Here is a 13,774-nt window from a genome sequence, read left to right on the forward strand (position 1 = left end):
ATTCGTATTTCAACAATTTTATCCTTTGTATAGCTTAATTGTATTTATTTATTTATAATAAATAATTTTATATTAATATATAATTATTTTTTTTATAAAAATTAAATACTTTTAATATTATAATTTTGACCAAATATTATATAAAAAAAATTTTAATAAGGATTCAAAATCCAGAATCTCTTTAAATTTTTATAGTAAATAAAAAGATAATGAATGGGTTTATGTATAAGATTTTGTACTTATTTTAGTATTATAATTTTATAGATATTTATATTATAACAAATAGTTATTTTAATTTAAAATTTTATTTTTTAAAATCAAAATTTAAAATCATATCTTGTTAGTAAACACTCATAATATTTTAATAAGATAACTTTCACATTTTTGTTGGATGACAAATAAAGTAATAATTATATGTAAAACTTTAATTAATTAGAACTTATACTTCAAATAATTGTTCATAAAAGCCTCTTAAAGATCCTATATTTTTTTTTTTAGTAATCTTTAAATATTAATTATTATATAAAACGTAGTAGAAATAAAAAAAAAAAATGACAAAAATAATATTTTACAATACTATTATAATAATGATATTTGTAAAAAAATATAATACAAATATACAAATATTTTTAATGTTAATTACAACAAGTAAATAAAAACTTTAAGCCAAAAAGAGAAAGTACTATTTTTTTCACATAAAATATTGCATACGCATCTTAATCTCATTTTAAATTTTTTAATTTAATTTTTTTAAATTTTAATTAAACTAATTAATTATTTTAATCTTAATTTATAATAACAATATAAATTGTTTACTTTTACTAATATATTCTTAATTATTTATAAATTATTTTTATCCTAAATTCTCGTGTCTACGATAATCAAGACATTCTGTGGGAGGGAAAGAGTAATGAAAAAAGAAAAGAGTTCCAAAAAAAACAAAACAAAATGAGAACAAACTGTGGTATGACAACAACAATTGCTAGACGTGACACACCTAAGGATGTATTGATGTCCTGCACTCTTTCTTGAGTTGTGCCTCTCGACATCCACATTCTTTGAGAATGATGTATGTTATAAAAGTCGTAAAAATTACTCCATAAAGAGATGCCTATATTTTGTCAATATCGGGATAATTAATAACATGCTAAGAGTAAGAGGTTTATTAACTATTAGCTCCCGAATTAGAATCTCCGGATGTAGATTTTAGAATCAAACCGGACGACAAGTTTTGTGCTCTTTACTCTGTTTTTATACTTTGACACACATTGTAGTCACAAACCCGTATAATCCGCCAGCCTGTTGTTTCACATTTTCGGCGCGAATGAGTCCCCTGCATCCAACAAAAAACATTTACTTAAATAAAGAGATGCACGTGTTTGTTTGGAGGATTGGATTTTAAATTTACTATTCATCCTATTTTTTCCCCCAAAAAATATCAAATCAAACACCTATTTTTTATTATTTATATTATACTAAAAATCAATTTTACATTCAGAATATCACATCAACACCTATTTATATCACATCATACAACTATTCAAATTTAAAATTTTTACTATTCAAAACCCAACTCAAAATCCAAACCCCTGAACAAACACACCTTTAGATAAAGCCCACCCTGTATGAGGAAATATTATTTGTGAACTAAGTAACTCAAATCAACACAAAGATAGCCGTTTGCATAACAAAATTTCACCTGTAGCTTACTGGACATCTACTTGTGCAAGGTGTTGAAAACCAATATAAGTTCATGTTTTTGTAAAATCAGTGGTAAATTTGATCTAACATCATGGAGTTTGTTCTTGTTGTGATTTCGAATTGAAATCAACACTATTTACTATGTATACTTTTCAATGAAAATATATTATTTTCTCACGTAAAATATCAAATTAAAATACTATTTAAATAAAAATTCAAATCAAACACCCCATTTCAAATCAATTTCAAAAAACAACAAAACAAACTCATGGGTTTCATCAGGAAACTAAAGTCGGGCAAAAGCAGAGAAGCCCAAAGTTTATGGCAATTTCCGCGATAGAGGTAGAGCTTAAATAGGGAATCCATGGCCACAAAAATTACATGAACTGAGCTGCACAAATTTAATAAAACAATATTCGTACCTTCATATATTGTAAGAGCATTTGCCCTGTAAACATAAAAGGGAAGAGTTCATTAATGTATGTTTTTTGAGTCTCAATGAAAATCAAATGATCAATGTATCGAATATGCAAATAGATACCATTTACATATGGAAGTTGCTAATAAAATCAGGTGTCAGCATTCAAAAAGAGACACAAATCTTCATATGATTAATTAAGATTGAAATCTCTGTAAAGCAGATTGCTGACAAACAAACAACGGAATCTAAAAATCTACCTGAGTAAGCAATGTGGATTTTCATCGCCAGCTGCTGGAAACAGAAATATTGAACCAAGGGAAGGAATGCAGAAGAATTGCAAAGGTCATTTTGAAGGCCGTCGAATAAGAGAACTAGATGCTTGTAAAGATGTAATTCTTTTATGAGCAGGTGTCCGCCAGCTATCCCTCCCTAAAAACTCCTCAATTAACCTTAAGGAAACGAAAAGTTCAATGACGAAGGAAAGTAGCATGATATATTGTAGTTATATGCAGAACACAAGGCACCGTTTGTATGTACTTACATGGCACAAATAGCCTTTTGAGAAGCTGCTAATTCACGGTCCGGGAAGCAGTCATCCATGTGAAAACCCAGCCAAACGTACAGATCCAGAACCTAATTCAAAGAAATATGTGTAAAATTACATCCTCAAATGATGTCGGAGAAATTACATATCCATAAATAGTAGCAACACAGATTACTACACTCAGAAAGATATTATCCGGACCTTATGGATTGATTCAAGCTCCTTAAGAGCGTTATGTGATTTTGGAATCTTGAGTGTTCCAGGAGTGAAAATTTCCTTAAGCCGAACAACCTTATTTCTGGCATAACTCATTGCAAACTGCCAGCAAACAAGAGAGAATGTCTCAACTCAAATATACATGCAGACAAACACCTTAAGGTTAGAAGTAGACCAAACCTGGGTCAGCCCCTGCGACGAAATGTCATCATCCATTTCAACAGGACTGCATTCAGAAACACAAGTGAGTAACAGAAAAAATGCAAGTCGTATGAAATAATAAAGAGTAACATTTGGCAACAATAAGAATGTTAAGACAGTGATGCCAAGACAAGGGATGCACGTGATCATATAGTTCTTTTAAAAGGGTAAAACTGATTTCTGATCGGTAAAGGGTGAAGAGTCTTGCCTCATTGCAAAGAGATATTTATCTTGCAAATTGAGAGGTAGCTCATCTACAACTGCTGCGACTTTCTGTTCTCAAACAACTCTGAATTGGTAACTAAAACCACGAACAAAAATGCAAGGAAAGATTGATAATAGAAAGTCTTCAATGGGACCAATGATGTGACATACCAATATTTCCTCACAATCTGAGATGAAAAAGTTTTCTGACAACTTGGCATTCGCAATAAAGTGCTCCTGTACATGAATGTGGCAAAGCAAAGTATATTGAAATTCATTCACTGCTTTTTATTATTAATAATAGTATATAAAAAAAAGAAAAAAAAAAGTTCAGCATCACAGCCATAAATAATAGCTACAAACATCAAAACTAGACAATATATCCACTGCAAAATAAAGTACCTGATCTCTACTGAAAGTGACGCAAATTGAGTACATTTTAGACCACAGCATAAAAAGAGTTACTGTTTTACATTGTTTTTGGTTATAACAACATAAGAAAGACATGTCATACGACACAGAGAGAGAGAGAGAGTACCAGTATTTGGTGAAGGCTATAAGTTGGGTGTAAGCGTGAATACATGAACAAAAGATCGAAGTTAGGAAAAAGTCCAGCTTGCTGCACCACAGAACATGCAATATCATTAATTTTAAGAAAAGACAAATCAAGAATGTAATCAGTCAGCTGAAATTGTTGACTTTTTCTATTACTTGTATGACAGGAGATGGAGAACTTAAAGCTGAGTGAAGTAATGGTAGATCAGCAGCACTTAGACAGGTCACTTCACCCGTGGGAAACTTAGATTTGTACCTGCCAGCTCTTCCTACAAGTAAATTCATAAAAAGATCCATTTGGTACCAAATGCGCTAATCTAAAGAAGTTTCCAATTGATTTCAGAGAGGCAATACATGCCGAAATGAGCAGTGAAAAATAATTATAATATAAGCAAAAAGATACATCTATAACAGCACACATTCACCAAAATCTAAGCTCAATTTCATTAGTCACAGAAATTTAGTTATCCATCTATAGTGACTGGAAAGACACAAGGTACATAAAATATTACTAAGCATCACTATCAAACACCAGAAATTGTAATAAGAAGAGGACGTTAATTTGGAGTTCTACCCAATTGTAACTAATACCAATTTAAATAGTCAAAAGTAAACTATTTGCTTTCTTCACAATCTATCATTCTGGTGAATCAAATATCTATATAAGCACTATATCTTACCAGCAATTTGTTTAATCTCGGAAATATAAAGATCCCTTGTTTCCACTCCATCAAATTTCCTCAATGTCGAAAATATAATTCTAGATATGTTAAGGTTCAGACCCATTCCAATAGCATCACTAGCAACGAGGACATCAAAACCATTGTTTGCATCATTGAACATTGTTGCCTGCAAGCTTGAGGAATTAATCAATTCAGAAATTTCTGCAGCATCAGGTCAAGAGATCAAAATGTTAAAACATATAGAAATAAGAAATCCTTAATATGAGAACTCCCGCAGAAACAATGTCAACTCAGTTAAATTACAAAACATAATCTCTGACTACTTAAATCATGGCATGACATTGAAATAGTAGAAAAAATAACAGAATGTGTAGTGAAGAAGATATAGTGGGGAACTATTTGGTAAAGGACCCTTTCAAGTGCTTCATCCTTCTGGAACAATACACTTTGCTGGTTAGCGTGCTCAGTTTATGTTATGAGATGTATAGAAAAATTTGATTAAATTTTTATTATAGCATTTTCAAGATATCATATATATATATATATATAATTTAATGGTGTGGTGTATTATGAATATTCAAATATGCATGCATACATATTTCTAGATAGGGTGCAGGTACAGAGAGAGTTTGCAATGTTGTATGTTGGAGAATGTTTGTTGAAGTGATAATTGTTCACACGTTAAAAGGAGGCCAGAAAACAGAAAGCTCACAGAATCAACAAGGATCCCAATCCATTTGACTGTTCAGATAAATAAGTTACAGGCCAAAACAAATGAAATCATAACTACCTGTCTGCTTCGAGTCTCCGGAGGTAGTGAGCCATAAATAACAGAGCAAAGATGCTTCCCTCTGCTTTCAATTTCCCTCTGTCAATTAATGGAGATCTTCAATCAGAAAAGGTTATACATAGAACTTAGAATATGTTTACTTTCAATCATTGGATTAAATAATTATGTTCTCAAGCTGACAAAATTAAATTTTAGTATATTTTTGCTAAAATTCAACTATAGCGTCCAATGGGTAAAATAATCTCATCAGATCCTTTTATACGAGTATGGCCTAGAGAAAAAGAGGTCTAGAGTGTAACACAACTTTGGTTTCTTGATGTTGATTGCACAAATAAACATCAAGTATCTTGCTTATACTTGTATGATTACCTACTAATATAATAATGTAATGCAATTAATCAGTTTTTCACTAGGTCACAAATGCTGGCCACAATGGAATCAATAATTTGAGTTGTTTTTTAAGTCACAAGTAACTCAGACGCTAAGAGATTAAGAGACAAATTAATTTCACAACATAACTAAATTTGCCGTATACTATTTTCCTGCAGAATTTATTTTATTTAGAAATGCTAAAGCATCATCAAGATAAGTTAGATGATACAGAAATTTATCAAAAGCACTTCCTAACCTTTATCGTGTATATCCCCTTTCGTGAAAATGTGACGATGCAGTCCCCTGTCCGTATGTTGGAAAAGGATCCCAGAGGAACCTTTAATGGAGAAAGAGGAGAAAGCCTCTCATAGGATTGAACCTAAATAAGATGAGGTAGACAATGAGAGAAAATTTTGATCTACACCAAGAGATTATCTGAACTTATTCTCTTTATGTTAAAATTTGAATGCTTGCAGAAGAAAATATGTTGAGAATCTAAAACATTAATACCTTGACATCATCATCAGTAACTTTAAGTATTTCTTGTATTAGAGGGACTACGGCAGCATCCCCACACAAGTGTAGTTCTTCAGCTGCTAACCCTAGTAAAGCCCGTGTAAACGAAAAACCTCGCGTTCTACATCCCAACATCTGTGAATACATGACAGAGAGCACAAAATATATCTATCCCTTATATATAATGTACCATCTGAAAATAAACGAAAGCATATATATATAAATAAATAAAATAAAACTTAAAGCGATCCTGTTTTCTAGATTGTTTTCCTTCGGTAGGGGTCTTTTATTTTTTATTTTTTGGATCGTAAGACTCCAGTATTCTCTACCAAATTGCTATTTTACAGTGTCTAACCATCAGGCCAAAAATAGAAATGAAACATTATAGATATAAATAAAACAAAGCACCTATTGCTTGATATTAACACAGCACAAATTCATTTTCTTAACTTTCATTATTTTGCAACATATAAAACCTCAGGTAAGCACACCTGAATTTCATCAACAACTGCACATTTATACTCAGATGTAACATCTGCCATTTCTACGGTAACTGACTTATGTTTTGCTCCATCAACTTCTTCTCTCTCTTGTCCGGTTATTAAATCACATGGAACTCCAGCCTTATTCATCCGTTGAGCAACTTCCCATGCCAGCAGTCTCAATGGTCCACAGTAGATACCTGTGGCATAATTATTAAATCTACTGTTAAATCAGCAACATTGGATGTACCAAAAAGATTAAAGAATTACAGAAGAAACTTGACAAGATTCCAAATACCTGAAGAACAGGATGCCAATCGCTTCAGAGCATGATATGTTTTACCACTATTTGTTGGACCAACATGCAATATTACTTTCCTTTTTCGCCTCCGTGCAATAGGATACCATGTATGTGGGTGCCTGATATGAAGAAAAAACACTAGTAACAAAAAAAGGTTGAAATGCATTATAGCACTACGAATTCATGTAAACACTTTCTCTTACTTGAGGTCTGTAAAATCAAATTTTTTGGTATGAATGGAACTACCGATCATCCTTATGCACTGAAAAACACTGTGTGAAGTTCCAAACATTGACTTTGAGGTTGAGTGACAGAAATCTGCATTGCCTGACCAGCAAAGTAGGAGATGGGATATAAATCAAATACAGGAAAATCAAGACCATAATAAAATCACAGTTATCAGGCACAAAATGCTTCTATTTATTACAAATTAGTATAATCAATACACTTGCTGAGATTTGCACTCGCACGTACGAGTTAGAAAATACTACATGAGAAAACCACCTCAGTTACAGAAGACAGTGCTTCAATGTGCAAGCATACACTTCCATGTTATGAGAAACAGATAGTAAGATATACTCCTGTACTCACTCCAATAAACGTGGCACTGTTAATCTTAACAAAAATAACAATATTCAATCCCAGTAGGTGACCCTCATCAATTGTGACCCTGCAGTTTCTTTTCAGTGTAATGATTTAAGAAGCTTATAGTGCTACACTTGTAAAGGGCTCTGAATTGGGCAAGATCTCAGAAGCAGGTGATTAAGCAAGAAAGAAATATAGTATTACAGTAAAAATGCAAGATTTATTAGTTAGATTGCATTAGCCTTCTCCATATGGATTTGCTCTCCCAATAAGGATTAGGCTGTAATGTAGCACAGGCCCATTAGTAATGATATTCAAATGCTCATACCATAATAGATTAGGTTTTACAGTAGTTAAATATACTTATCATTTATTTCAGAATCTATAATGTTTTGATTGTTAAGTTTTGTAGTACAGTCTGTTGACATCCTTCATAGGATCATTATGCCCATATGATTTCTCAGACTGAAAATCAATGAGTTGAAAATCATGTAGGCAGCACTTTACTACGTCGAAATTCTGATCAAATAACATTGGGTAATGACAACAGAATTCTAATTCCTAACTATGTATAAGCATTATTGGCATCATTTGTGACTTGATAATACAAAATGAATATAAGGCAACAGAAATGAGAATCATAAAAATCTGCAGGTCAGGTAGGAGTGAATAAGCAGGTTTGAATATAAGAATCCAGTATGCATTCCAACAATGTCAATAACTTAATCTCACCAATAAAGAAACTGCAGTCACCAAAACTATTTCACAATATAAAGAGCAAACAGCCACTCGCTCAAAGGCACTCAAATTGTATATACAATTTCCAACTCCATATTCTGACGAACAAAATCAAGAAATGCTATCTATAATTCATCCTTTCCACTAGCATAATTCAACAGAGATGCAAAATGCCCCTTCAATTATCACCAAAATAGCAACAATAAATTTAGTCCAAAACTACAAACTCGATACTTCCATTGAAATGCAAATTTCCGCACGAATTAACAAAAAGGCAAGTAAATACTAAACCACAAAATTTCAATACATATATATATATATATACATAAAGCATAAAAAATATTCATAAGATCATTACCAAATGGCAGAGTACGTGAAAGCGTGCGACGGAAAAGCAGATAGCCCATTCTATTGTTCAAAGCGAAATCAACTGGAGATTGACATGGAGATTTCCAAGGAGCATAATAATAGAGTCGAGTAATATCTAAATATAGAGAAATCCGAATGAGTGGTTTCCGCGGAGCTTAACATTCTCGGCGTCAATGGCGGAGCTCTCCACCGCCGACACCGAACGATATTCCGTATGTGTGTATCTATATTTCGAGGTTTTCATTCCAGCACGAAGATTATAAGTAATATCATCTTAGCCCAAAAGGGATTATAATATCACTATAGTCCTCGGAAACAGTAAAAATGCCTATTTGGCCCAAGACAGTCTTGGGTGCAAGAATAATAGTAGTTCATAGAAATTTGGGAACTTTTATCTTTTAATTTTGGTAATAATAAAAATTTTAATATTTTATGGAGTATAATATTTTATGTGAATAAAAAAATATTTATATGATTGTTGTTTTAAAAAAAAATTACTTTTGATAAATAACACTTCTTTTATCAGCTAAAAATAGTCTCCTTAATATGCTTTTGACTCATATATTAATATTAATACAGTATACTACTTTCAGTTCTAAATGTCTCATTTATTTTTTGTTTTCTGATTTTTAAATATTAACTATTATATTAAAATATAGCACAAATTAAGAAAAAATTGCAAAAATATTTTCACTAGTGTCTTATAATACTAATTAAATGACATTTATATAAAAAATTATACAAATATAAAGATATTTTTAATGTTAAATACAATTACCCAAAAGGTAAATGTAATCCTTAGAGACGGACAAAATGAAGTATATTTTTTTATCGTTTTTACAAAAATAGAGGCATGCTTATTTTTTTATATAACAAACAAAAAAGAGCAAAAATTAATATTAGTTGGAATCAATTTTATATTTTTTTATTTTTAATCTCATTCAAAGATAATTATCAAAATTAGTTACACACGTAATATAAATCATCATTTTCTTTCCACCGTTTCAAGGGAATGTATTTATATATCTATATCAAGGATCGAACACATTTTATTATATAGAACACGATTGTATCCAAATAGTTAGATATACCTCGTTACATTTGTTTGAAAATTTTGATTTTGGTCTAACTTACCGATCCTTCGATTAATATAATGAGTTGCACACATTTGTTCCCTGTTTTGAATTAATTTTTAGAGTTTCTTATTTCTTAAATTATTTTTTTGGAAAATACTTTAGGGTGTGTTTGTTTGGGGTTTGGATTTTAAATTGAGATTTGAATAGTAAAAATTTTGAATTTGAATAGTTGTATGATGTGATATAAATAGATGTTGATATGATGTTTTGAATATAAAATTGATTTTTAGTACTCCCTCCTTCCCAGATATCATGTCCACGTTGCCGTTTATGTCCGTCCCACATACCATGTCACTTTCCTTTTTTTGGAAATGATTACACACTTTAATCTCATTTTAAATTTTTAAATTTTATTTTTTTAATTTTAATTAAACTAATTAGTTATCTTAATCTTAATTTATAATTATTTATATTATAGGATAATTATTTTCACTAATACATTCTTAATTATCTACTAATCACATCCCTCCTAAAATACAATGTCTACAGTGCAGCGGACACGATATCTGGGACGGAGGGAGTATAATATAAAAAAAAAAATAGGTGTTTAATTTTATATTTTTGGAAAAAAAAAAATTGGATGAACAGCGTAAATCCAATCCAATCTAATCCCCCAAACAAACAGACCTCCTTATTGGAAGATTCAAACCACTTGAAGTGCATGTTTGATGTTGATTTCCATGACAAGATATTACCCCAATTAAAACAATAGTGTTCATGTTATTCAATCCAAACATCATCATTAGTTTTTCGACTTACAATAATAAGAATAATTAGAGCTGACAAAAACTGATCCGACATAATAATTGGATACGAAATAATTGGGTTTGGGTCAAAAATTTTAACCCGATTATGTATACGGGTTGACACGAATCCGACACGATAATAAACAGGTCGGATTAGGGTTGTGGCTCTCAATTCGAACTCGACACGACAACTAGATTATAATATATTAATATTGATTAATATATTTATTATATATGTAAAATAATTATAATTTAATAATTTTCTCATAAATAATTATAATTTAATAATTTTCTCATAAATTAATTTAAACTAAGTTCAATTTTAAATAATTCAAGCTCAAACCAATAAAAACTAGCATAACACGACAACATAACAAAAAATTATTTAATTTGAATTAAGAAATTCTACTTAATTATGTATACGGGTCAACACGAGTCAATCGGAACCCGACACGATAATAAACGGGTCAACACGAACTCGATACGATTATAAACAGATCGGATTAAAATTGAGTATTTTAACCCGTTTTAAGTATTCAACCCGACACGAACCGACACATTGTCGGTTCTTATGATAATAATTTTAAAACTAATAATAATGGACCGTCGAATTTAATGTAACACGACATATTTGCTCTATTTGTTCTTGGATTTCTAATATGAATTTATTATACCTTTCATCCCATTTGAAAAGAGATCTTTGAGATTTTATATTACGATTATAATATAATAATAATTTATTGGCTAGTGAGATTGTATAAGAGGTTTTGATAATTTTATTTTTTTATTTTATAAAAAAATAATTATATATGTAATAATATATTCATAATTTTTTTTAAAAATTGAGTAAAACAAATAAAAAAAAATAAAAAAAATACTTTGTATTGAAACAAAAAAAAAAAAATTTATTACTCCCTCTGTCCCACATAATTTGTTCATATTTTTTATTTTCGTCTATCCCATGTAACTTATCATTTCTATTTTTAGAAATATAATTATGTACTTTAATCGCATTTTAAATTTTAAATTTTATAATTTTTTAAATTTTAATTAAACTATTTACTTATCTTAATTTTAATCTATAATTATTTTTACTAAATAATAATTATTTTTCCTAATACACTTCTTAATTACTTACTAATTATACTTTACCTAAATTCTCATATCTATAGTAATACACCCATATTATATGGGACGAAGAGAGTACTTTTTAAATATATATCAAAATATTTTTTTCTTTTATTATAATATATAAAAAAACTAAATTTTTATTTAAAATATTATATTAATAGACAATTATTCTAATTTCAAAATTTTACTATTTAAACGTTGAAACCAACTACAAAACTACCCAACAAACACACTTAAGTTTGTTGGATAATGTTTTTTTTTTACTATTTTTTTTTTATTATAATAAAAGTAATTAAATTTACATATTAATATATTTTTAAATTTTATAAAAATATTAATTTCTTTTGTACTTTCAAGAATAAAAATGTTAAAAATTATTTTACATTTTCACTAATTAATAAATTATATTATATTTTAAAATAGTACAAAAGCCAATATAACCAAAATTCATCAATTTTGGTCCCAATATAAAAATTTTATTAATTTTGGTCTCAATATAATCAAAACTTATTATATTTGGTCTTAATATAACTAAAATTCATCATTTTTTGTCCAAATATAAATTTTTTATCAATTTTAGTTTCAATATAACCAAAACTCATCATATTTGGTCCAAATATAAACAAACATTATTTTTTTGTCCCACCATCAACAAATCGACGAAAAATGCTGCGTGGACTTGCAAAATTGTGCAATTTTTTCATAAAGTTTGCGGCAGACAATAGTTCAATCTGTTGCAAGTCTTCTTGCATATTCGTATCCAGTTTGTTGACGGTGGGACCAGAAAATATAATGTTTGATTATATTGTGACAAAAAAATGATGAGTTTTAATTATATTTGGAGTAAAATTGATAAAAAAATTTATATTGAGACAAAAAATAATGAGTTTTGATTATATTGGAATCAAAATTAATAAAATTGTATATTGAGATCAAAATTGATGAATTGATCAAAAATAAAGTTTTTTCTTATAAAAATAATAATATCTGAATAATATATTATAAATTAAAAAATAAATAAATTATTAAGTTAAAAGAGAATAAGATACAGACTATAAAAATATGATTTTATTTATTTTTTTAAATAGCAAGAGAGAATCACTAACATCACATCTAATCTAACATTCATTCATTCCTAAATTCTTGCAGACAACAAACGCCACAATCAATAAAGCAAGAAAAAGAAACAATGTAAGAAGAAGAAAGCAACAACACACAAATATATATATATTTATATATATATATAATACTAGCTCCGTCCTAAATTAATTTGGACGTGTTAATGTAGATACGAAAATTTAGATAAAGTATGCTTAGTAACTAATTAAGAAGTATATTAGTAAAAATAATTATGATATAGTCAAAATAATTATAGATTAAGATTAAGATAACTAAATAATTTAATTAAAATTAAAAAAATTATAAAATATAAAATATAAAATATAATTAAAGTGTATAATTATATTTCTAAAAAAAAAGGAAAAGACAAGTTACGTGAGATAAACAAAAATAGAAAATAAGAACAAATTAGATAAGACGAAGAAAGTATTAAAATAAGCAATCCCATATAAGATTTAAAAAATAAATAAATAAATAAAATATTGATATATATATATATAGCCAAGCTTTCTTTCCCTTTATACATACGCATCTTTAACTGCTTTCAGCTTTGTCTCTCTGTAACACCAAATGCCAAACAATAAACACTATACATACGTACATATACATATGTATCTATATATATATATTTAATTTAATTTAATCACCATCTCAAAATAATAATCTCATTTTTATTTTTAATAATTTGCTCTTCATTTTTTTTACAAAACTATCTATATTTTTTCCCAATAAATATATAAAATAGTACTCTCTCTTTTCGTCTCAAATACCCTGTAATTATTTGTCTCAAACTCACTGCAATATTTTTAAATTTAGAAATAATTAATAATATATATACTTTCTCCGTCTAAGAACTATAATCTTAATTGGGTTGGATACGAGATTTAAGGAATATTGATAATATATTGATAGTAGTTGGTAAAAAAAATATTTTTTTGCCCTTGTGAGTGTATTAGTGTAAAAA

General features: G+C 28.8%; 2 protein-coding genes across 3 annotated transcripts in view; both read right to left on the minus strand.

The window, feature by feature from the left end:
- The window catches only part of LOC127266602 (phosphatidylinositol N-acetylglucosaminyltransferase subunit C), a 47,230-nt gene extending 38,522 nt beyond the window's left edge, over nt 1–8,708 (minus strand). The window contains exon 1 of the mRNA XM_051296898.1: nt 8,668–8,708. The gene's annotated coding sequence lies outside the window, so the exon portion shown is untranslated. The remainder of the gene's footprint in view (nt 1–8,667) is intronic.
- LOC127266600 (DExH-box ATP-dependent RNA helicase DExH16, mitochondrial) lies at nt 1,258–8,904 on the minus strand. Of its 2 annotated transcripts, XM_051296887.1 has the most exons (18): nt 8,668–8,904; nt 7,190–7,313; nt 6,984–7,105; nt 6,695–6,885; nt 6,198–6,338; nt 5,944–6,066; nt 5,316–5,393; nt 4,523–4,691; nt 3,999–4,111; nt 3,826–3,906; nt 3,459–3,524; nt 3,292–3,356; nt 3,063–3,108; nt 2,868–2,984; nt 2,664–2,755; nt 2,380–2,571; nt 2,124–2,149; nt 1,258–1,333 (listed from the first exon to the last, which is right to left on the minus strand). In XM_051296887.1, the coding sequence occupies exons 1-16, from the start codon at nt 8,714–8,716 to the stop codon at nt 2,466–2,468; spliced, it is 1,683 nt and encodes a 560-aa protein (XP_051152844.1). In that variant the 5' UTR covers nt 8,717–8,904; the 3' UTR covers nt 1,258–1,333; nt 2,124–2,149; nt 2,380–2,465. The 2 variants fall into 2 exon arrangements, with proteins under 2 accessions (XP_051152844.1, XP_051152845.1); XM_051296888.1 differs by lacking the exons at nt 1,258–1,333; nt 2,124–2,149 and having other exon boundaries at nt 2,436–2,551.
- Between the last annotated feature and the right edge of the window lie 4,870 nt (nt 8,905–13,774).

Source organism: Andrographis paniculata, unplaced genomic scaffold, assembly GCF_009805555.1.
Source record: "Andrographis paniculata isolate CXL003 unplaced genomic scaffold, ASM980555v1 Contig76END, whole genome shotgun sequence".
Lineage (NCBI taxonomy): Eukaryota > Viridiplantae > Streptophyta > Magnoliopsida > Lamiales > Acanthaceae > Andrographis > Andrographis paniculata.